The sequence below is a fragment of the Magnolia sinica genome, chromosome 16 (assembly GCF_029962835.1).
Source record: "Magnolia sinica isolate HGM2019 chromosome 16, MsV1, whole genome shotgun sequence".
Taxonomy (NCBI): Eukaryota; Viridiplantae; Streptophyta; class Magnoliopsida; order Magnoliales; family Magnoliaceae; genus Magnolia; species Magnolia sinica.
Genome location: NC_080588.1, coordinates 68111358 through 68135056, shown reverse-complemented (window position 1 = coordinate 68135056; position 23699 = coordinate 68111358). Strand labels below are relative to the sequence as shown.

The 23699-nt window shown below is 38.7% G+C and overlaps 1 protein-coding gene across 1 annotated transcript; it reads left to right on the top strand.

The window, feature by feature from the left end:
- The first annotated feature begins 5768 nt into the window (after positions 1-5768).
- LOC131229892 (nucleobase-ascorbate transporter 11) lies at positions 5769-22666 on the top strand. The gene is made up of 10 exons (XM_058225952.1): positions 5769-7018; positions 9056-9153; positions 9243-9413; positions 10841-10941; positions 11645-11780; positions 12318-12368; positions 15525-15812; positions 18877-19111; positions 20578-20858; positions 22237-22666. Exons 1-10 carry the CDS (start codon positions 6250-6252, stop codon positions 22456-22458), a joined length of 2352 nt encoding a protein of 783 aa, XP_058081935.1. The 5' UTR covers positions 5769-6249; the 3' UTR covers positions 22459-22666.
- The last annotated feature ends 1033 nt before the right edge of the window (positions 22667-23699 follow it).

Here is a 23699-nt window from a genome sequence, read left to right as displayed (position 1 = left end):
CAACGTCATTACACTACATATACTTGTAAGTAGTGAAGTATAATATATATGTAAAATTAAGGCTGGAATGGAAAATAGGTTTCATGTGAGTTTTACTTGCGATTAGCATATGATAATTATTTTTGGTACATTGCATGTTAGTATTATACACTACTTGATTAATGGCACATATCTTTGGTACGTCTATCCTCGTTGGGGATCTCTCACACTTGTTCCACCACATCACATTAGGGAATCTTCAATGGATGTTCACGAGTCATGACTTGCGACCCCATTGGAAGAGATTATTTTGCCTCTATCAAGACTTGTAATGTGGGGTGTGTTGTCTCCCATTCGGGCCCACATGTTGAGTGGTTTGCTAAGAATGGTTCATATTGTCAGCTCTATGATAAATGGGATACTAAAATAAACTTAAATTGAGTGGACAATTGTGACCACCACTATTAGTTGATGAATTTAGAAGGCTAAAGAGAATTTCAATACCTCTCATTTAATACAAAAATTAAAGCTTCATATTGCACACTCTATCTACTAATGCTATTTTAATAGTTAGTTTATTGATGTTATTTGGTGGTTAAATGTTTTAATTCATCTATTAATTTATTAGTTGTAGGCGTTAATCTGATACAACTGGATGTAACTCCCTTGAACCTAATCTCAGCCAAAATCGACCTAACACAATCTTGTTAAAGCTAAGCATTGTTGTCTAGATGTCTTCAATCTGTACAAAAACATGAGTTTGATTGACCAAATAGCCTGCTCGATCGATCGAGTGAACCCTGAATTAGATAAATTAGTCTTTGGATAGTTTTGGATATATTCGATTGACCGACTTGGGAGGTTCAAGCAATAGACTTTTTTTTTTTTTTTGCCTTTTAAAGATAATACTTATAAACTCATTTTTAGCATGTTTGAGCGATCAAATGTGTGGTTGTCGATCGATTGAGGGTTGCTCGATTGGTGTCGATCAATAACGCTTAGACCGACGACGCACGTAAATTTACATAATTGCATGATTTGTTTCATATCTCGAGTACAACACTATATATATGGGTGTAATGGGAGATTGTGGTATGATTAAGAGAGTTTAAACATTTTTAAGAGAGTTTTGAAGGGATGGTAGGATTTTTTGAATGGTTTCACAATTTCATGTTCCAATCTCCTGTAATTTGTTATTTATAGTGAATTTTGTTATCGCTTTATGACGTGATTTTTTTTTCTACAAGGATTTTTTCATGTAATATTATATATTTCTATACATGCTTTGTTGCATTTATCTTTCACCAGTTTGATTTGAATTCGGAGTTTGCTTCTACAGTCCCCCAACAAGAACTGAATACATGGGGTTGGGTTACATTGAGTTCGATAGCTCAAGTTGGGTTTAGGATTGGGTTCGGTTGCATTGGGTTCAATAGCTCGAGTTGGGTTTAGGATTGGGTTGGGCATTAGCCAACTCCTCTTAAGGTTGGGCCCAACCCGCCCAAATTGCATCCTTACGTGATGAATGGTCAGACAATAACTTTCAATTGGTGGATCTTATAGCTGTCTAATTAGATACAAATCAACAAAAAAATGTCATAAGGGGTGCTGCCATTTTAACCATTGTTGTCCAACCAGCACTCACCATTTTCCAATTCTCTCTCAATATCAAAATATCAAAATTAATCAGGAAAAAATGAAAATTATAACTCAATGAGTCAAGAAGAATATATCACCTAAAGCCCGTCACCATTTACCACATTTAAATCTCAAAATCTTAAGACACACCCAAGTTCGAGTGGACTCATTTAGGTTGATGTTTTTAACTCTATGAAAATCTATGATAATCTCTACTATACATAATGCGTGTAGTTTTGGACATTTTCAATTACAATTAGTTTTTGGAGAACTTTCATAAAAAGAATGGGCATTTAAGAAATTTAGAAATGTATGACCAACCATCTGTTCAACTACCTTCTCCACCTTTTACGAGGAGAAAAGCTTTATACTTGCAGGAACATTAAGAAATTATAAATGTACAAGATAATGGATTGAAATTGAAATATGTGGATCATGAGTTTGGATGGAGAGGATTATCATTTAAAATTTTATTGATTTGATTTTATAATGGTTTGTAGGTAGACCAGATTGCTTGCTTCAACAGATTTCTAAGAAGGATTGTAATTAGAGAAAGGAAGAAGGAAGATTTAGAGTTATGTCATTCAAACACTCTTAAAAAAAAGTCTTCTCAATTCTTAGTTATATTGCAAAAAATTAAAACTATTTTTTTTTACATGCACACACCACCACACACTCACGGCGTAGTGGGATTTCACCACCTATGGGTACTCGAACCCTCAACCAGGTGTTGAAACTCTTGAGAGTCTATCACTGGAGTAAGAGCAAAGACCCAAAAAAATAAAATAAAATAAAATAAAAAAAAATTAAAACTAATTTACAATACTTGTTATCATGTATTTACAAACTCCTACAACCACCTGTAACTTCCAATAACTCCTAACTAATTTTGATTAACAGTACTTAAATCATAGTTATTAGTTACTAATCACAACTAACCCCCAACAACTTAAAATTAACTATAACAAACTTCATAACTCCCTAACTAGCAACTAGCAACTAACAATTAAACAATATAGGAAATAGATGATTCAAGTTTCCATGAATGTGAAGATTTGCTTGTGATATGAGTTGTAGGAGAGCTGGATGAATCTTGCCTAATAATCGAGTGCATCCGAAGATACTTCGAAGGATCGATACCTGTTTTTAAGATGGATAATCCATTTGATTGACAAACAACCATTGAAAGTGTAAAATAGAGAGATGTGTTGAAAAAATATCTAGATGGAAAATACCTAATGAGAAAAAAGGTGGAATTTATGACAAGGATCTGAGTCTGAGAGAAGAAGAGGGGAATGCTAAAAATGGAACATTCTCATTCTCATTCCTACAAAATAATGTAACAGGCCTACCCTCCTTATTTAACCTTTTGCGAAGAAAGCGATATACAAATCCACGTATACGTGTGACGCATGAGAATGACAACTTTCAATCCTCAAAAATATGCCGATGCATTGAATTTCTTTTGGATTCAATTACATCTTTCCCTTTTTCAATGAACAGAGTGGGCTGTATTCAGGCGGCTTGATATTATTGAGAAAGCAGTCATATCTAACTTAAATATGTTATTACTCATACAATATTATATAATTATAATTGTACTACCTAATTCAAACAAGCCACTTCTATAATTTTACTAGGTAATCCAAACAAGTTATTTATTTATTTTTTTGCTAGCCTGTTAGTACACCCCATTGTCAGTTCACACTTCACTGTTAGCCACCCCCATTAGGGATTGATATCAAGACCTCAGTGTTGAAACGAGCTATCTTTCACCCAGTTTGCCACTTGAGCTATGGTTCAGGGTGTGTAATCTAAACAAGTTATAGAGAATTCTTACTTATTTATTTATTTATTATATATGTTTGTACATCTAGCATTGGTTAGACACAATTCATGTTCATAATATTTCAATCTTGGTCTTGACTTTGGATACTTTGTTTTTTTGTTTTTTTTTGAATAGAAAATTTTCATTTTTTGTAATTTTATTGGGTCACATTATTACTAATGACATAACAAAAAATCAGAAACGGATTGGCTACTCCAGGGCACTCGCCAATGGTTAGCGGTTGGTGCTCTGTGAGCCTCACCATGATGTACGTGTTTCATCCATGCCGTCTATCTATTTTTCCAGATCATTTTAAGTTATGAGACCAAACACGAGGTATATCCCAATCTCAAGTGGACCACATTACTGGAAACAATGTTTAATGAGTGTTGACCATTAAAAACTTTTTAGGGCTCATAAAAGTTTTGGATCAAGCCGATCTTTGTTTTTTCCCTTCATCTAGGTTTGTATGACCTAATCAACAGATTGGATGTCAAATAAACAGCACAGTGACTTAGGAGGATTTTAATGGTGGATATCCAATCAAGATTTTTTTTTCCTATGGTGTGGTCCCCCTGAGATTTATATCCCTCTCATTTTTGGGATCAAGGACTAAAATGATCTGCAAAAATGGATGAACGGAATGGATGAAACACATACATCATGGTGGGGCCCACAGAGCACCGACAACCAGCCACGGGTCCAATGGCAGGGGGAGTAGCCAATCCGTTTCCCAAAATATCTAGATTCATATACCTTTTGACCATGTGGGCCCACAATATCTACCTACATGAATGGATTGGTGGACCCCTGAAAACTTACCTGCCTCCTCACGTGAGTTGCACGTGCCATGCCCTCTACTTGTAGATGAAGCATAAAAACGGTCGGTTTCATTACAAGAGAAGTAGACTTACAGGTCAGGCCGGCAGAGTACCAAGATTCATATACACGCCGACAGCTAAAGCTCACTTAACTGTTCACATAAATAAATATAAATAGTGGCTCCACGTCATATCGTTATCAACCTCAAAATCAGATTAATTGTCCAATTTTTATGATAAGATCTACTCATTGAATTTGGCAATTTGATTGATTTTATTTTAACCGTTCATTTAACGGCCAAAAAACAATCAGATCAAGACATCCATTCACATCTTTTTTTCATCCCAAAATGCAGTAGGATAAGATTAAGTGGTCCACCGGTGAAAAGTCTGCATGCGTTAGTATAGATAATCATAGAGCATCAAGTGATTCGTTTAAAGGCCCTTTTCAAGCGTTACAATCTCTTATTCTCGTTCGTGCCGTTCTTTAAATGGTGGTGAATCTTATCCGTATACATAGTAAAGTTATAAGGCAATCCAGGCCGCCCAAATCATTGATCTAATTATAGATGGACCATTAATGAAAAGTTCCATCTTAATTTTTCCTTAGGAGTTTGGACTCATTAATTTAGTTTTCAGCATCTATATTATAGTCAAAAATTGGACGGCTAGGATTTCTTGATCAGAATTATTTTAACTAAATGCTTCCTCCACAGTGTTCCCCACAGCTTTGACGGTCTGGATAGCCATACATGATTGCCACGTTAGAGGTTCTGTCACCACCGTTTCCAAAACGGTGGTGAACTATCAAACGAGTCCAGTCGTCAAAATTTCAACTTTCAGCCAAGTGGGAGAGAGCTACTTATACTCTGGCAGAGTTTGATGGTTGATACTAAAGCACTCAGAAATATTCAAATATGCATACATCACATAAATCTAACCGTCCAAAATTATTGAACACTATATATAGATCATCAACATGGTTAAAAGATTCAAATATTTGATTAGTGGACCTTTTTGAATTCAACTAAGACCGTCAAATATTTTGCATTTCAACCGCGCATTATATATCATCCAATCCTCCATTTAAAAAGACTAAATCAATATAAAAAATTTCAAATGACCCATCTATACATAGGCCCACGATTTTGACGGTTAAATCTGATTAACTTATGTGTACAATTTCATTGCGCCTGAGTATCAACTGTCACAATCTGCCAGACTATCAAAATCTTTCTATAGGGGTATTTCAGTAATTTTATCCTCCAAGCAGACAGCAAACCTCACCAGAAAGAAAAAGACGCGACACCAGAAAGAGAGAGAGAGAGAGAGATTTTCTCCACTACTCTTCACATCCTGCATTTGAAATTACAAAAATCATAACTACCCAAATCATATCTTCCTTTGCTTCTACGCCTCGCTTCTTCTCATCATTTCAGCAACAGGTTATTTTCCTTCTTCTTCTTCTTGCTGTAAGTTAGTAAAAAAATAGACATTTCTTCCCTTCATTTGCCATTTTACTTTAGTAATTCAAATTCCCATTTCAGAAAGATTCGTGGTTTTTGTTATACTTACTGTAAGATAACAAAACCCATTTCACATTTGCCTGTTGTTTCACTTCAATCACTCAAAGATCTACTTCAGTTCATGCTCTCTTTGTTCTTTCTAGAAGGCAACAGATACCCATTTCTTCCCCTTCTGCTGTATCTCTCTTCAATTACACAGATCCATTTCTGAAATAATCATGATCTTGTTCTTCTTTCTGTAAGATAACAAATGCCCATTGCTTTGTTTTCTGTTTTGCATTTACTTCAATTACACAGATTCATTTCTGGAAATTCCTGCCGAAGCATCAGAGAATACCCAGTTCTTCTTCCTTTTCTGTTCTTTTAGTTATATGAATGGAAGATTCGCAGAAATTACTGCTTTTCGATGTAAGATAACAAGTACCCATTTATTCTCTTTCTCTGTTATCTTACATCAATGGCTGGAAGACCCGTCTTAGAAAGAGCTTCAGTGGAAGCCGGATCCAGCTCAAAAGCCATGGAAAATACCAACCCAGGAAAGGGTCAGCAGAAGCCTGGGCCATGGCCTCCAAAGATTGAACCATTCATCCCAAACACCAACGATTACAATCCAAGAGAATTGAAATCTTGGGCGAAGAGGACTGGTTTCAATCCTAACTTTTCTGGAGAGACCATTAGCAGCATTAGCGAGAGAGACCCAGATGAGAAAAATGCGGTTTCTGGGTTTGACTTTGAGAAGGGTCCCGATCGGCAAGATGAGTCATCACCCAAAATCGAGATCGATCCGGTTTTGGGCCGGGCGGCCAGGACTCAGAACACGGGAATTGAGATTGAGCCAGTTTCAGGTTCTACAAATGGTGTTGAGAGAGCCGAAAGCGACGCTCTTTTGGGTTCTACAAGGGGATTGAGGAGAGCTGAAACTGAGAAAAGGCGGATTCGGATTGAGCCTGTTTTGGAATCTAAGAATGTTGATAGAGTTGGGTTAGGACCTGGTTTGAGTCCTAAGAATGTTGGCTTGAATGGAAATGGAAATGGAAATGGAAATGGACATGGGAATGTCAAGGAAGTTCCAGCAGTTACTCCAACTGATGAGCCCAAGAAGGACATCGGCAAGGCAGAAAGACAAGTGGAAATTGATATGTTTTCGGAGCCTCAAGAGCCCGAGAATCCTGTGTCACACAGACCTCTGGGGATGAGGTGTGGGTTGAAAGAAAATCCAGGCCTCGGTGAGTGCAATGCCTTCTTTCAATTACATAGATTTTTGTCATTTTTTGTTATTTTAATCTCACTATTGGTTGTAACTGATGAAAACCAATAGCATCTTTTTCCATCCTTTTTAAAAAAAAAAAATAAATAAATAAATAAAATTTTAGAATCAAAATCTTCACATACCTCTTATCAAGAAAAACAGTTGGTATTGTTATAAAATTAATATATTTGAGTTTTATGAATTTGGTTATCCAACATGAAACTTTTCATGGTGACCAGCTGTTGGATTAGCAGAAATAATTTCATCCTCCTCCTGCCTTCAAAAGAAAAAAAAAAAAGTGCTAACTGAAACAATACAAATACAAAACTAGGTTCTGTTCTTAGCTACATTGCTGTGGTTACTTCTGATCTTGATGTTTTTTTTTTTTTTTTAAATTTTAATTTTTATCAATGTTAAATCATTAATCCAAAAATCTACTGATCACAGTGAATTACGGTGATGGATTGGGAAACAAAACCCACTACCAATGCATGTAAAGTGTAAACAAACAAAATAGGGTGGTAACTGGTAACCTTCCATGCTTTTGATACTAGTGTTGATAGTCATGATCACATGTCTCCATAGATGAGATGGCCTTTAATCCCCCTTTCAGCTCACCTTCCCTCTATTTCTCTCATTTATGGACATCTAAGGATGGGCTCACATCTCACGTGTCGTGGGTAGAGAGAAGGCTGAGAGTCCTCTCCACTTTATATTATTTATGTTAGAGTTTTAGCGATATAAGAGTTTCTTGTACACAATGGAGGATAGAAGAAAACGATAACAAAACGATCAGATCTATCGGGTTCAAGGCTCGACTTGAATAGTCAATTTCTCAAGACAAATTTGCTGCCCTTTTTCTGGAATTTCCAGCAAGTGCAAACGAAGGAAATCTGCAAATTGTCTTCAGGATACAATGAACTTTCAATCCGATTTTCAACACGAAAATTTGCACATTTAAGTGTTGAACAAATCTCTAGTTTCGACACCGATATGCCTTAAGACGTTCAGAAAAAATTCAGCAAGAGATCAGATCGAGAGTAATTGCACAGAAGATGATATAATCTCAAGGATTAAGAGTATTATCTTCTGGATTATAGTATCCAGGATTTATATTAATTGAAAGGTTATGGATTTCTTCCTGAAGAGGTGCTAAGGTGCCTCTTCAAGAAATCCATACCCATTCACAGCAAATAATTGTCTTCCATGAAAGGACATGACTCTTTGTCCTATGGCAGTTATTTTTGTACCCATTCAGACAGAAGCAGTTATCCAACAGGAAAAATTGTATCCACATAAGCGACACATGGCATAGGTGCCACATGTACAATCATGTCACAATTACTCTCAATTAACAAAAAAGGTAATAAAACATCAAGGTACCATGGCCCAAAAAATTGGACCGTTTGTCAAAAAGATTAAGGCTCTTATTGCTCCTTGCGACGATGCGAACGTGCGAAGTGCTAAGTGCGCCTAATAAAGCGCCAAAAAGCACCCAAGCAGCCCTACAACCCACGCCATGCGCGCGCGTGCTCGGACGGTGCCGTCCTCGAGGAGATTTGAACCTTGGTTGCATAAGCAAAAACCCCTTCTCTTACCGACTGGCTATACACACAATTTATGGAAAGTTTAAATAATTAATATATTTATTTACTTTCTAAAAATAACTTTTATTTTTGAAATTTATTTTTATTTTAAAAAACACAACAATTTAGTCTCCTAGCCCATGAAAGAGACCACGCAACAGTGGACTCTCTTTGCTTTGTAGTCTTAATTAATTGGATTAGATGATCTTTAAAGAACCTAAGTTTGTCAAAACTCTTGAATCACAAAATGTGTGGCATGTGGGCCACCTTTAGAAGAGTTCGACCCTAACGTTTTACTATAATTGATAAAATAAAATTCAAATGATGTTAGGATTTTTATAGACTCTTTTAGGAATTGTAATGTATTTTTAAGAACGGTTGATTTTTATTTGTTCTTGACAGTTTTTTGTGGTTGTTTCCGACTGCAGCCCGCCTGGTTTTTTACGGTGTGCAGCACTATTTATCACTGGCCGGTTCGCTTGTTTTCATCCCTTTGATCATTGTGCCTGCCATGGGTGGAACTGATGTGAGCATCTTGTTCTACAGCTTATTCGAAGTGTTAAAATACAAAAAAAAACATGAATATTGACTTACTTTTGTGAATTATGATGACAGGAGGAGACCGCCAGTGTCATCTCCACCTTGCTTTTGGTGTCTGGTGTGACAACGATACTGCAATCCTACTTTGGGACTCGGCTTCCGCTGGTTCAAGGAAGCTCGTTTGTGTATTTGGCCCCTGCTTTAGTTATCATAAATTCTGAGGAGTTTCGAAATCTTAGCAGAAATGCAAGTCGCACTGATACTGAATAACCAATTATTGCTTACTTCAATCTGAGAACTTCTCTCAGTGACCCTAACAGGCACTTGATGTGATCTCAAATTTCAAAATGTGCATCATATATAAATAGAGCATGGTCATGGTTTAGCATATAAGGCAAGCCATATCATCTGTTTATACAGATCGGTATTTGTATGCATCGCCAATATGGAACCAACTTGGCCAAAACTCACCACCAATACAGTCAGTATGAGTTATATTTTGGCTAGCATGTACTGATATCTCGGTTTTTGAGCCATCTGATGTGTGCTTCAATACCAATGTTTTGAACCTTGGGCATAAGATGTAGGCCCACAGCCCACCTTAGGGCCCATTATGTGCTAATTTTGGGCTGTTTGTTGCAAGATTTGGGGCCTAAATGTCAAAGATCACATTTACCATTTTTGGAAGATAGGGAGACTGGCATGTAAGATAGATTGAAGGTTTTAGGGGTATTTAGTAGATTTATATTTTATGCCAGATATTTGTAGATAAGATTGTTATTATCTTAAGTTATAGGCTGATCCGAAATCAATTAAAATTGATTTAAAATCAATCTAATAGTTGGAGGGATCTTCATTAAAGTTTCATAGGGATTGTCTTTAGGGACTATAAAAGGGGGGTGGTGTAGGAGGTACGCCATTCCATGTTTTCTGAATTTGCGAGTTTATTTATTATTTTCAACTTGTTGTAAGAGAAGTTTGAGTATCAATAAAGTTATTTCTCCCTCTCTACTCAAACATTCTTGTGTATGTGCTCTTGTCCATTTCTTTCATATTTGGGTATCGAGCTCCATTGGTTCGATAATCGGGTTGCACTAGCATAACACCTAAATCTGTGAATGCCTGCATGCCTATCACTTTGCTACTTTCTTCATGAGACCTCCAATCCAAACTGGAGTGTAGGAAGAGTCCTTTGGCTTAATTATTGGAAGTACATATGCCAAATGATCATGTTTTTAAGAATTTGCAAATTGCATAGACTAATTTTGTCTCAAAACTATGCAAAATGAATTAGATGAGTCGTATTGGACCTGTCCAAGTCTGAAAACCATGCAAACAGGTTGCCACCGAATCCGAGACTTGAACGAGTTGTATGGGACTCATCCGAGTCTCAAAACCATGCACATGGTAGGCCAAATGAGTTGTGCTAATGAGGAATAGCCCATGCATTATGAATCAAACACATCACTCAACTAGTTTGTGCGGTGAAGCCTTGAATATTTCTCATCATAATTCATAGGATGGATCAAACTTATGTGGTCTCCCACTACTCATCCATCGTATTTCCATTGGTTTTAGTTTCGGGAACATCTCTGTCTTTCCTTTAGAGGCCATTTGATGTTGTTGGTGTTCTTCATCCTTCATGGAAGTAATGCTTGTTTTGGTTGATGCAGAAATTTAGGCACACAATGAGGGAACTGCAAGGAGCTATTATCGTTGGTTCAATCTTTCAGTGCATCTTGGGATACACTGGTCTTATGTCACTTCTTCTGAGGTATTATTGAAGAGTCTTTGCGTATCTCCACCTTGCTATCTCTAGTCCTTAGGATGTATGCACTAACACGTGTAATGGGACATTTTGTGACCTTGAGACAACTCTTTGTTCCACCTTGTAGGAAAATTTTCTGTTTTGATAACACGTGTAAAAGAATCTTCATGCACTTGTATGTTGTGTGATTAATAAACATCCATGCATCCAAAATTTGTCAAAATCATGAGATGATCCATAGACAAATGGAACCATCCATGTTTTATGAAAACAAGATATTCATACATGTTCTAGAAATGTTAACCAAACTGATCGTGGAGATATTATGGCATGATACGCCCCAAAACAGTGATGGAAAAAAGGCCCAAAGGCTGTAAGGATGGCTATGATCTTCCGATCTGGAAGATTTTGGGCATGGTCTATCCTTGGTTAGTCGATCGTGTCAACAAGCTGGACCGCCCAAACATGGGCCACACTTTCACAGACTCAATGCCTGGGGATACTACGCATATTGTTTCTCTCTAGTCCTTACAAGGTATTTGAAGATAGACTTGATTCTTTTAAAGTAATACCAAGAAAATCATATTTATTCTCCCCTAGTTTTTGGTACACTTATGTTGTAGTGACACTTGACTACTATGCTCTGAACATCTGGAACTTGCAGCAGATTGATGATATGTTCATTTTCTATGTTTGGAGTACATTGCAGGTTGATAAACCCAGTGGTGGTTGCACCCACCGTTGCTGCAGTGGGTTTAGCATTCTTTAGCTTTGGGTTTCCTCAAGCTGGTACTTGCGTAGAAATCAGCATTCCACAGATTTCGTTGGTTCTTCTTTTCGCGCTGGTAAATGACTTCCTAAACAAAGCCACTCAAAATAATTTTACAGTTACTGATTTGGGCCGAATTTGGATGCACTGTTGAATTGAATTGCAATAATTAGTTCAAATTAAGTGGAATTGACCAATTTGTAGTTACCTTAGTATGAGTACTAGGCTCTAAATGCAATTACAAGATTTTCAAGTCGGAACTGAAGGGAATATGATTTTGAGTATTTCCTCATTATGACCACCGTGAAAGGTAGCTATGAATTCAAGTAGTAATTTCAACTCAAAAGGAATGTAATTGCAATTTGAGTTTCTTCCTCATTACAGTTACTATGGAAGGTAATTACAATTTGATATTAAACTAGTTATCACAATTCAATTCAATAGCACATTCAGATGCAGCTTTAGTAGTTATACTTCTTTGCCCTTGATAACTCTGATATTGTGACGTTTTAATGTGCTCTGAGAGAGCTCTTCCTTTTCAAGTTTGAGCACATGTTTTGGCTTTTGCTTGAATGTGATCATTATTCATTCCTTTCTTCCTTCATTGTTGCAGTACCTTCGAGGAGTTTCCATCTTTGGGCATCGTGTATTCAAAGTTTATGCGGTAATTTTCATGTCTTTCTACATCTTGTTGGGTAGCTGGATAAGATATGCTGTCTCCCATGCAGTTCATTTACACTTGCTTGATACACATATTCTGTGTTTTGCATCATATCCTTTAAGCAGTATTTTTGTCCCTTTCTTACTGGCTAGCTGGACAGGTTGTCGGGCCTTTTTTACACCTGTGCACATTGTCAACACTTGTGACGTATTTGTTATATTACCCACAGAGCCTTGTTACATTTAAACACAAGAACAAGATTTTGAATCATAATTTCCACACATGTACCAAATGTGGTATTTGTGTGGGAGATTCAGGTTGTTCGTCTGGGTGGGCCTGACCATGTATTCATTGTTTCTCGAAGATCTGGTGGTTCGGTCATCAGATGGGCAACATGTGTACAATGAATGTGTACTGCTGACCAGTTTTATTTAGCTGTCCTTTTTCTCATGTGTCCCACCTAATAAACCGATCAACCCAAGTTTTGGGCCACAGCATGTTCATGGTGGACCCACCAAATGGATGTTATCATTAACCAAACGATGATACGAATTAGAGAAGGAAAGCTGTTTCAACTCGTGTTATGAAGTCACTTTCATTAAGACCCCCTAAGAACTATGATGTAGGACCGATGCATGAACCAAATATCATGTGAGATCAAGTAGCAAATTTAAGATAATTAACAAAAAAACACAAACCTTGCCATAATTATCATAGATACCATGAAAACCAAAACAACATCATGCATAATCTTAGCTTAGGTTACCAACATAATTACACAAGATCATTAAATAAAATGAAACTAGGATCTAATGGATGTAGGGACATCCAATTAGCATAGGGTATAATCTATTTCAAAGTAGAAGACCTAATACAACCTAGGGTAAAATTAGGGTTAGAGGAATTGGGGAAATCTGGGAATTAGGATTTATGGAATCAAATTGGGTGAATGGATTAAAGGGTTTATAGGTTAGGATGTGGGAATTTGGGTTTTGCATAGAAGGGGTGTAAGGATTTTGGGTGAATTGAAGAATGAGAAAAGTTAGGATTTGGGTAATTTGGGAAAGTAGGAAAAGTAAAGGATTTTAGGTTTAGGGTTAGGGTTTTGGGAATGGAAGAAGAGGGTTTTGATCTAAGGGTGATGAGAAACCAAGAAGAACAAGGTGTGGCCGTACAGCTAACCCGAGGGGTTCACACATGTGGCTAGGTGGGGAGGGTTTATGTCTTTTAAGGTTTAGATTGGTAATAGGTATGAGAAAGTTAGGTTTAGGAGAAGATGAAGATTTGGGATGGGAGAATTGAAGAACTTTGAAGAAAATACCTTGATGGAGGGAACATGGATGATGATGTGGGGATAGATGGATACCCCGCATCTCCGTTGATGAAGATTAGCCTCACACCATCTCCCTTCCAAATCACATGGAAGTATTTTCAAATCTCATGAAGATGGACGAAGAAGAAGAAAATGAGCAAAGTTTCTTTCTTTTTTTTTTTTTTTTTCACAAAATCCAATGAGGGAGAGGGTCACACGTCTACCCTCTTTTATAGCTTCAAGAAGTTTTCAAAATTACAATAACCACCCTATTTATGTGAATTTTAACGAAAATATCCCCAGTCTAAATAAAATCAACTTAAAACACTCATAATGGTGCCTAAACATAACATAAACAAAACTAAGTCCTATAAGTTGGTAAAGTTTAGGAAAAACTAGTGTGGATAATCCACGATCAATGGCCCGATCATGTGATCCAACGACCCGATCGTCACATCCCTTCAATCCAATGGTTAGAATCACTCCATAAAGCAACCCATGTGCATCTTGCCAGTGTGAGGTCTTCCAGATACTCGCACATGCACATGGGGTCCTCAGCACGATCACGGGTACTCGCTTAGCCACAGGAAAATCGATGCGGCCTGCCTTTTCCTCTGATACGTACGCAAAAGCGTACGTGATGTGATGTCCTCATCAAACTAAAATATGAATATGTAGCCCGTGTTACCAGTGACTCATTCCCACAATACAATAAAGCCCAGAGCTCTATCATTGATCCTCAGCAAGTAGTGGTAGTCTATCAACCCCAAATACCTCTAGCAATGAATCTGATCAGAAGCTCAGATTGATGTTTGATTCTGCGGAGACAACAAACAGCTTGAAAACAACAAAAGATCATTGGAAAATGTGAACAAAATAGGATTTTTAGAAAATATGCAGGGAGAGTGATCACCAGAATGAGTAAAACCCCTCCTGGACCCCATAGATATAGAGGTTTGGGTGTTTGTTTGGGTGGGTTTTGTCTGTTCTAAACATACACGTGACTGCTGGAAACACCCTTTGACCTTTTGACATCTGCATTGATCTTCTAACAAATGGTCAGGTCTCCCCTCCACATCACCTAGTCCAATAGTCCATATAATGACACCAGCAACAACTACATCACATAACTATCCTACTAACCACCACTAGGCCTGCCACATCATGTGACCAGTCAACTCTATCAACCATCCACCAAGGCACTGCGCCACCGCATTGGTCAACCCAATCAATGCACTCACCAGAACCACCCCAAACCGTCGGTCAGACCTATATGGTTTAGATCATGGCTTAACCTAGGTCTAGGCTTATTTGGAAAAAGTTTAATGCTCATCAAGCTCCTCGCAACATGCACGCATGCAAAGTGCAAATTGGACCAAAAGCACCCAAGCAATCCTACAACTCACTAACCACACACCATGCTGCTTATACACACTTGTGCAAGTGCAGACAATGCTTCACACAATCTTTGTGGATATTTGAACTTGGTCTTGGGTGACAAAAACCCTCTATCTAGTCAACTTTCCTTTGCAATAATTTTGGGACAAAGTGCTTTTCAATCTTTTTGTTTTGGAGGGAACTCAAAATTTTACAATCTGGAAACTACACCCTAAACTTTGATAGATACTCCCCAACCCCAAAAAAAAAAAACATTTTTTATTCTGAAAATACCTAACAATAGGTGCCACATATCCACATTGGCACATGTTGGGAAAGAAGGCTTTGAATTCCTACTCTAAAAAAATTTCCTATTCTCACAAGTAGCCATCACCTCTCTACTTTTCATTACTGGCAGATGTTCATCATGTTGTTTATTTGTATTTTCTAACATTATTTAACTGTTGCAGGTTCCCCTTAGTATTGTTATAGTATGGGTATACGCGTTCTTTTTGACAGCAGGAGGGGCTTACAACTATAAAGGCTGCAGCTCAGACATTCCTAGCTCAAACATCTTATTAGATTCATGTAGAAGGCATGCATTTACCATGAAGCATTGTCGAACTGATGCTTCCAATGCATGGAGAACAGCTGCTTGGGTTCGAATTCCCTACCCTTTGCAGTGGGGCATCCCAACCTTCCATTTCAGGACATCAATCATTATGATCATCGTATCATTGGTGGCATCCGTAGAGTCGGTGAGTCGCTCATATTACAACTATCGCATTATTTGCATGAGCACATGAGATTTATATTTATTGGAAAAATAAATGAACATCAATTTATTCTCTCAAAAAAGAAAAAGAAAAAAATAATAATGAATAAAATAATAAAATAAATGACAAGTTTATGTGCTTATGATTTCTTTTGACCTCATCAACCAAACTAAAGCTTAAAAGAGAGCTTCATTTGTTACCGAAGTGTTGGTTGTTTGACATTTTAAATAGTCACAGAACTATTATATATGGTTTTGGAAAGGAGTTCTATTAGGACATCGTACCAAATGCACAATTCTCTTAAATCTTAACTGTGAACATTTGAAAATGATCCCGTTTCTGGGTAGTTTTCCTGTAATAGTAAAAAAGTGGAGTGATTGGGACTAGAACCCACATAGCACTACTGAGTAGAAACTCTTTTAGCTTTCCTAAATACAAGGATCACACAAATGCACTTGCTTCATATGGTGATTGCACCCCAGAGCACATTGAATTGGAAAGCAGTCGAGAACCACCATTTAGCAACCTCGGTAGCAATGAATTACTGTTGCTACTTGTTTTTTTTTTTTTTTTTTGTCATTTTACGGTTGTGTCTAGTAGTTTTTTTTTTTTTTTTTTAACACACGCACCCCCTACACACACACGCACACCCACACTCACGCCATGGTGGGATTTCTCCACCTATGGGTATCAAACCTTGTACCTCGTGTTGAAATTCCTGGGAATCTACCACCAAGGCAAGGATTAGAACCCGTGTCTAGTAGTTTAATAATGGTGGTGATTCTAAATTTTCAACCATTACTTTTATATGATGGTTTATCGAAAGACACAATGTTCTTTTCCACCCAGCAGCAGTACAGGTGGACCCACCTTTTGATAACCTCAGCCACTAATCTGGTGGCACTAGTCATGGGGTATGGTGGACCATGCCATAATGCACCCCATGAAAGCGGAAACACTTAAAAAAAAAAAAAAAAAACACCCCAATTTAAAATTTCCAGAAACGAAATTATCTCGAATGCATAACCGCAAGTGTCTTCTTCGTTGCACGGAAACAAGTACGGATACGAAGGAAAGCCCACCAAAGATTTTGATACTCAACCAATAGACACTATGGGATCTCTAGATTTGGTGGGATAGAGTTTCTAGGAGGGAAGGGATCTCTCTAGGGCTAGGGCTTGAGAGGAGAGAGAGAAGTGTCTACACTTATATTTATAGGCCTCCATGCTAGAGAAATCCCAATTAGAGATAAACACCAATATCTCTTATGGTATGGTGGTTACAAGGTGTACCCAATTACCAGGTTGCCTCATAATAAGGAAACATAATTTACATCCTCCAATAAGGTAGATTCAATATGAGACGTCTGAGACTAAACCTCCCCAAGGGATGACATTGCACCAAATCCACAAGTGGATTAAAAATTATTCGTCCCAATCTCCAACCGCTTGTCATAGACCATTGATATCATCACAATCAATTTAGCACATTTGATTCCATGTGCATGCGCACAATTTTCAATGCTTCGATCGTGATGGACACTTGTCTACTTTTGAGATCGAACGGATTTTATTTGTGCAAACTTGATTGATTAAAATCTGTTGAAAATATTAATATATAAATATATTTTCAAAACCATCTACAATAAAATCCGATCATCCATTTGATCTGACACCTTAGATAAGTCTCCTTTGCATCATCACCATCATGCGATCTTGCTTCAGTCACTTTTTCAGTGTGCTTTTGACCCAACCAAATATGTGTACATGGCTTTGAGAATACACTCCAAAGTAGCATTACCTAATCACGACTTTGCCACGTAGCATAGAGTAATAAGGATGCAAGAATCACCTATGGGACTAGCATAATCACACAATAGCTGGATTGGAATCGATCCATCGCTTGTAGGTAATTAATTAGTCTCACAGCATGTGTGACTCAATTCACATATCAAGAATAATCAAGCGTTCATCGTTTATGGGATCATCACATGAGATTAATCCGACTGACCAATGATCCACCCCCATTGCAATACTTAGGTTTACAAGATCTGATTAGGAACAGTCTTGATTACTCCATTCTCTGTGAGATCAGGTGGAGGTACATCTCATATGTACATGCATCTTAATATGCATCACTCTTGTTGTGCATACTTGCACAGTGGTCTAGACCATGCGAGAAGCAGACCAAGCCTTCTGAAAACTCTGGTTTAGCAACGTAGACAACAATCAGCCCACTGCATGGGCAACATGCAATGTCTGCATGTGCAATGGATGAGAGAGAGTGTAACGGTGAGAAAAGAGAATAACGAAGAAGAAAGAAGAAAGAAAGAGGGAGAGAGATGTTAGATAAAGACAAAAAGGCGAAGAGAGAGTGAGAGACATTCTTGGGTTACCAGAGGTCCAACCCCCCCCCCCCCCCCCCCACCCGCGTGCGCGCATGTGCAGACATTGCACACTGATTCTGCATCGGATCATGTGATGCAGTGAAGATGATGTGCGTCTTTTGTTAAGCATGCTGGATTGGTTTGGTTGAGCGGCTGGTTGGGCCATTGTGGTGTGATCGGTTTCTATGTGCTGCACCAGCGATCAGACACTGGACTGGTTTGGGTGCTTGTTGTGATCAGCCATTGACGCTTGGGTGTTGCATCGAAGTACAGCAAACTGCATCAGATTGACCGACGTTCTAGGGTTCCCTAATGTTCCTCCCCTGTTTTATCATAAAGCCCAACTGAATGATAGGCCGCACAAAGTCTAACACCCCATATCAAATTGACCTATCCATCTAGTGGAAACAGAAAATTACAACAATGGTTCACATAGGGGGCCAAACTGACTAGTGATCAGATGGCCGAGATTTTGGGGATATCTACCATCCACCATGGGTTCACCATATGAACAATTTGAATCACAAAAAATGTAGACATGCACATAACATTGAGATTTCCTCTACTTGATACCAGAGCATCACATGCAAATGGCATTCTTTTGTTGTAATGATTAGTTCAAATTGATGTAATCTGAGGTCTTTGGTGTTATTCATCCAGGTTGGATCATATCATGCTGCAGCATTGCTAGTTAATTTGAGTCCTCCAACGCCCAGGATTGTCAGTAGAGGAATAGGCTTAGAAGGATTTTCAAGTATACTGGCTGGACTTTGGGGCACAGGTACCGGGTCAACAACACTGATAGAAAGTGTCCGTACCATTGATATAACAAAGATGGCAAACCGAAGGGCCGTGGTACTTGGAGCAGTCTTATTGATCTTCTTCTCCTTTGTAGGTAAGGATAGGCTAACATGTCCATTAATATCTGTCTATATGCATCGGAATGTTCTGTATGTGCATGTTTTCATTGCATCTGCTTATGTATGCATGTATCAGCAGAGATTTTCTCATAGGAACCAGTTCTCATGAGAACACTTTGAGAACTCATTTCATGTGATGTGTATATGCAATCTAGGCCATACAGGTCCATCTAGCTTAAATGAAGGGTTGGGCAAAAAATCACGTTGTTTTGCAACTCAGGTGGGCCCTAGTGAAAATCAAGGGTGGGAATTCCCTCCCACTTTGCTATGGCCCACCTGATTTTTGGATCAGGGTGACTTTTGGGCTATAGGGGTTTCATGAGGTGGCTCATCTAGTCGATGGCTCGGATTTTGTGCACACATCGGGTGAGATGAGTTCTCAAAGGGTTCTCATGAGAACTGGTTTCTAGGAGAAAATTATCCTGTATCAGCATATGCGTGTGTTTATGTGATTGCGTGTGCAGGTTTGGGTGTGATTGTGTTCATGTGGATGGCCATGTAGTGCATGTGCGCTTGTCTCCATGTGTATATGTATGTATGTCTCATCTTCATCACCACCACCACAGTCATCATCATTAAGCCTTACCTCAATTAATTGGGGTCAGCTACATGTCTCCTGTTCTGCCATTCCACTCTATCAAGGGCCAGACATTCAGTTAGATCATAGGTCATCAAGCCTTTTAGTCTGGCGATAGAAAGGACCACACACAGTGTTTCAAATGCAATAAGTTCGGTCTTTCTACCTCCATCCATGTCCTTTTCAACCTTCCCCTTGCCTTTTAGAGCCTTCAACTTGTACCAACTCACTCATAACTGGTGCAGTTCTTGGTCTCTGTTGCACATGACCAAACCATCTAGGTCTACTTTCCCTCATCTTATTACCTATTTTGACTACTCCTAAGCTCCGTCGAGTGCATCTATTTCTAATTCTATCCTTCCTTATCTTGCCACTCATCCATCTCAACATCCTCGTTCAGCGACGTTTTATCCTATGAATGTGTTGTTCTTTAACCGCCCAACGTTCTGTCCTATAAAACATGGTTGATCTTATAGCTATCGTATAAAATTTCCCTTTCAGTTTGAGCTGCACATGATGATCACATCTCCATTTATCCATAGGCACATCTCCATTTCCCTTTCAGTTTGAGTGTACGTATGCATGTCTGTGTGTAAATATTGCATAGAGGAATTATATGATGATCAGTGACGAATGATATGTATCCTTGCCGTATTAATGCTTGTAGGCACACAATCAGAAGGCTATGATTCTAAATGTACCTTATTTTATCTCAAGCAGGGGAATTGAAATGCATAATCCCCTCTCTCTCTCTTTTGGGAGCTTTTTATAATTGATTGTACCACAGACACAGGCACCGACCCATTTCATACACCCCCCCCACCCCTCTGTATTAGTCTCATTTCTTGAGTTTTCATTTGGCAGGAAAAGTGGGTGCGATTCTTGCTTCCATCCCGCAGGCCTTGGCTGCCTCTGTACTGTGCTTCACATGGGCCCTGGTTGCAGCACTGGGTCTATCGACTTTGCAATATGGCCAAACAGCAAGCTCAAGAAACATAATCATTGTTGGTTTTACCTTGTTTATGTCTTTTTCAGTGCCTGCGTATTTTCAGCAATATCAGCCTATTACCAGCATTGTGCTGCCAAGCTATTATATTCCTTATGCAGCAGCATCAAATGGACCAGTCCACAGTGGCAGTAAAGCGGTAAGACATGACGTATGCACCTATAGACACACACCCATATGCCAACACATGCGCATGCATGCACCCACACACGTGTGTGTGGACACAAACAGGCACATGCCCATATGCACGCATGAGGGGACGCGGATTGTGTACTGACACTGCCAGTAGCCACATCGCTACTGGATGCTGTCCATCAAAATTTCCAGCTCATTTTAGCACATGAGCCCAAAAATGAGACAGATCAGTCTCAGGTGGACCACACCAGAGGAAAACGGTGGTGATTGAACGCTCACCATTAAAAACTTCCTGGGGCCTACTATTATGTTTATTTGCCATCCAACCTGTTGATTAGGTCACAAAGACCATGATGAAGGGAAAACACAAATATCAGCTTGATCCAAAACTTTCATGGCCCCCAAGAATTTCTAGTGGTGGGCATCCAATCACCCCTGTTTCCTGTGGTGTGGTCCACCTCAGATTTTGATCAGCTTCATTTTTTGTCTCGTGCTCTAAAATGAGCTGGCAAAATGGATGAACGGCGTGGATAAAACGCGTACATCATGGTGGGGCCCACAGAGCACCATCCAGTAGCGAGTTGCTACTGGCAGTGTCAGTAGGCAATTCCTGTCCCATGAGAGGAGGGTTAGATGGTAGACTGGTCTGAGGCATATGCGATCAAATGTGGGAGGATGAATGATTTGCTACGCATCTATCCAACATTCATACATCTATCACTTTATATGTACATACGTAATAAGCGCACCCACGAAGGGTGGGTGCAGCTGCAAGTCACTCCACCTGCATGATATGTATACATACAGAGAGGCATGCATGATGGATATACCATATGATTAACTTACATGCTACATGAACTCTGTGGTGCATTTTATCCATATGGTTTTCCATGCATTACATGCTCCAGTTGTCTATAATTACAAAAATACCATCATGGGTAGTCATGCCTGTATCCCTGTGGATTCATGCGAATACAGGATTTATGAAGTCTCCATACATAGTTTAAAATGGATGTGTATTTGAATGTCTATAAATTTCACAGAAGCGATCATGCCCCCTCACTGTCCTGAGCAAGGTTTACAAATTGGTTCCGGTGTACCATACAGGTCACCACTGATACTGGGTCATATCACTCCTGTATTGGACTTGTTTCAGGCTGATAAAGCTGTATTGTTCATGGGTGATAGCAGCATGTATCAGGCAATATATACTGACTTTGGAAAATACATCAAACCATGGTTCAGAGCTTTGGTTTTACTACTTTTGCTTGATCATGATCTTCACTAACTGTCAGAGAAACTCAAACACTTTCTTATAGCTTTATTTTATTACCTGCAATTCTTTCTGGGAAGGCTAATTTCTTTTGTGATTTGGGTGGTAGTTCGATTATGCTATAAATGCACTTTTGTCGATGAACATGGTCGTGGCGTTCTTGGTGGCATTTGTATTGGATAACACAGTTCCGGGGAGCAGGCAAGAAAGAGGAGTGTACATATGGTCAGCTGCCGATGACACGGAAAATGACCCATCCCATCTTGCAGATTATTCCTTGCCGAAAAGGATCTGCAAGTTCTTTCCGTGCTCAAAATGCTTTGGTGCATAGAGTATGCAAGCAATGAAAATTTAATAGACAACGATTCATAGACAGAGGATATTATTTATTCAAAGTCATGTCTATACACGGTTTGTTGTCTATAGGCTGCTTTTTATTTATTATATACGAAATAAGAAATGGGAAGTTCTACATGTAAGAAGAACAAAGGTACACAGATGAATGCATTCAATGGCTAAGTATTCTTTCGCAGGCAGGATGTGATGTGATTCTCTCTCTCTCTCTCTCTCTCTCTCTCCATAGATGAAAACTTCAAGATAGAGATTTGTACAATCGGGAACTGATACTATCAGCAGACTATGGAACCTCGGATCAGAACCTTGCCCCTGGTATCATCCACACGTCGTTGAAATGATTTAGACCCTTCATTTCAGTACTGCTTCAGCCCACTGAATGTGCACGGTTGGGATCGGTTGAGGCTAATTCTCAAAAAAAAAAAGAAAGAAAGAAAGAAAGAAAGAAAGAAAGAAGAAAAGGAAAAAAAGAAAAAAGGGCTCTATTCCTGTAGAGATGCTCAGGTGCTCTCGGAGCTGTAGTTCTCCTAGTTGTAGTGGGGCACTTGGACACTCCAATCCAATGATCTACACTCTCCATTGGCTCCAACTCACATTTTATCGATGGTCTTTAATATCGGCCGTTAAGATAATATACACAGAAATAAGTCCAATCCACAATTTTATCTACCATTTGTTAGAGACCATCATGGATTGCTTATGATTTTAAAGATGGAATATTCGTTGCTCAATCATACATGGATTGGAAGAACGATAGCTAAAAAAGAAAAAAAGAGGCCAAATGAACGATGGATTGGATCAATCGAGAGGATTGGAACAATTGAATAAAAAATCATCTCATATTAGGAATCCAGCATGTCACCAACCAAGGTACCATCTGGCATTGGCGTGGCTGCGACACAGGACACATACAGTGCGCATGCACTTCTGGACATTCAAGCAAGCTACAGATTATTGGAAATTACAAAGGAGAAATTAGTGGGTTCATTGAATTTTCTTGGTGTCTTTGGTTCATAGAAGCACAGTGACATTTCTCAGCCAGGAATCTTCTCAAGAGATTTTCATATTCTGAAAAATTTCTCAGGATATTATTGGAAAATTCTCACCAAAAATAAATTATTCATTAAAAATTAGTGTGTGTGTGTGTGTGTGTGTGTAGGTTTTGCTAACATCCTAACATCCACATCTTTCCTTGGATGTTAGCAACATCCCCCAACC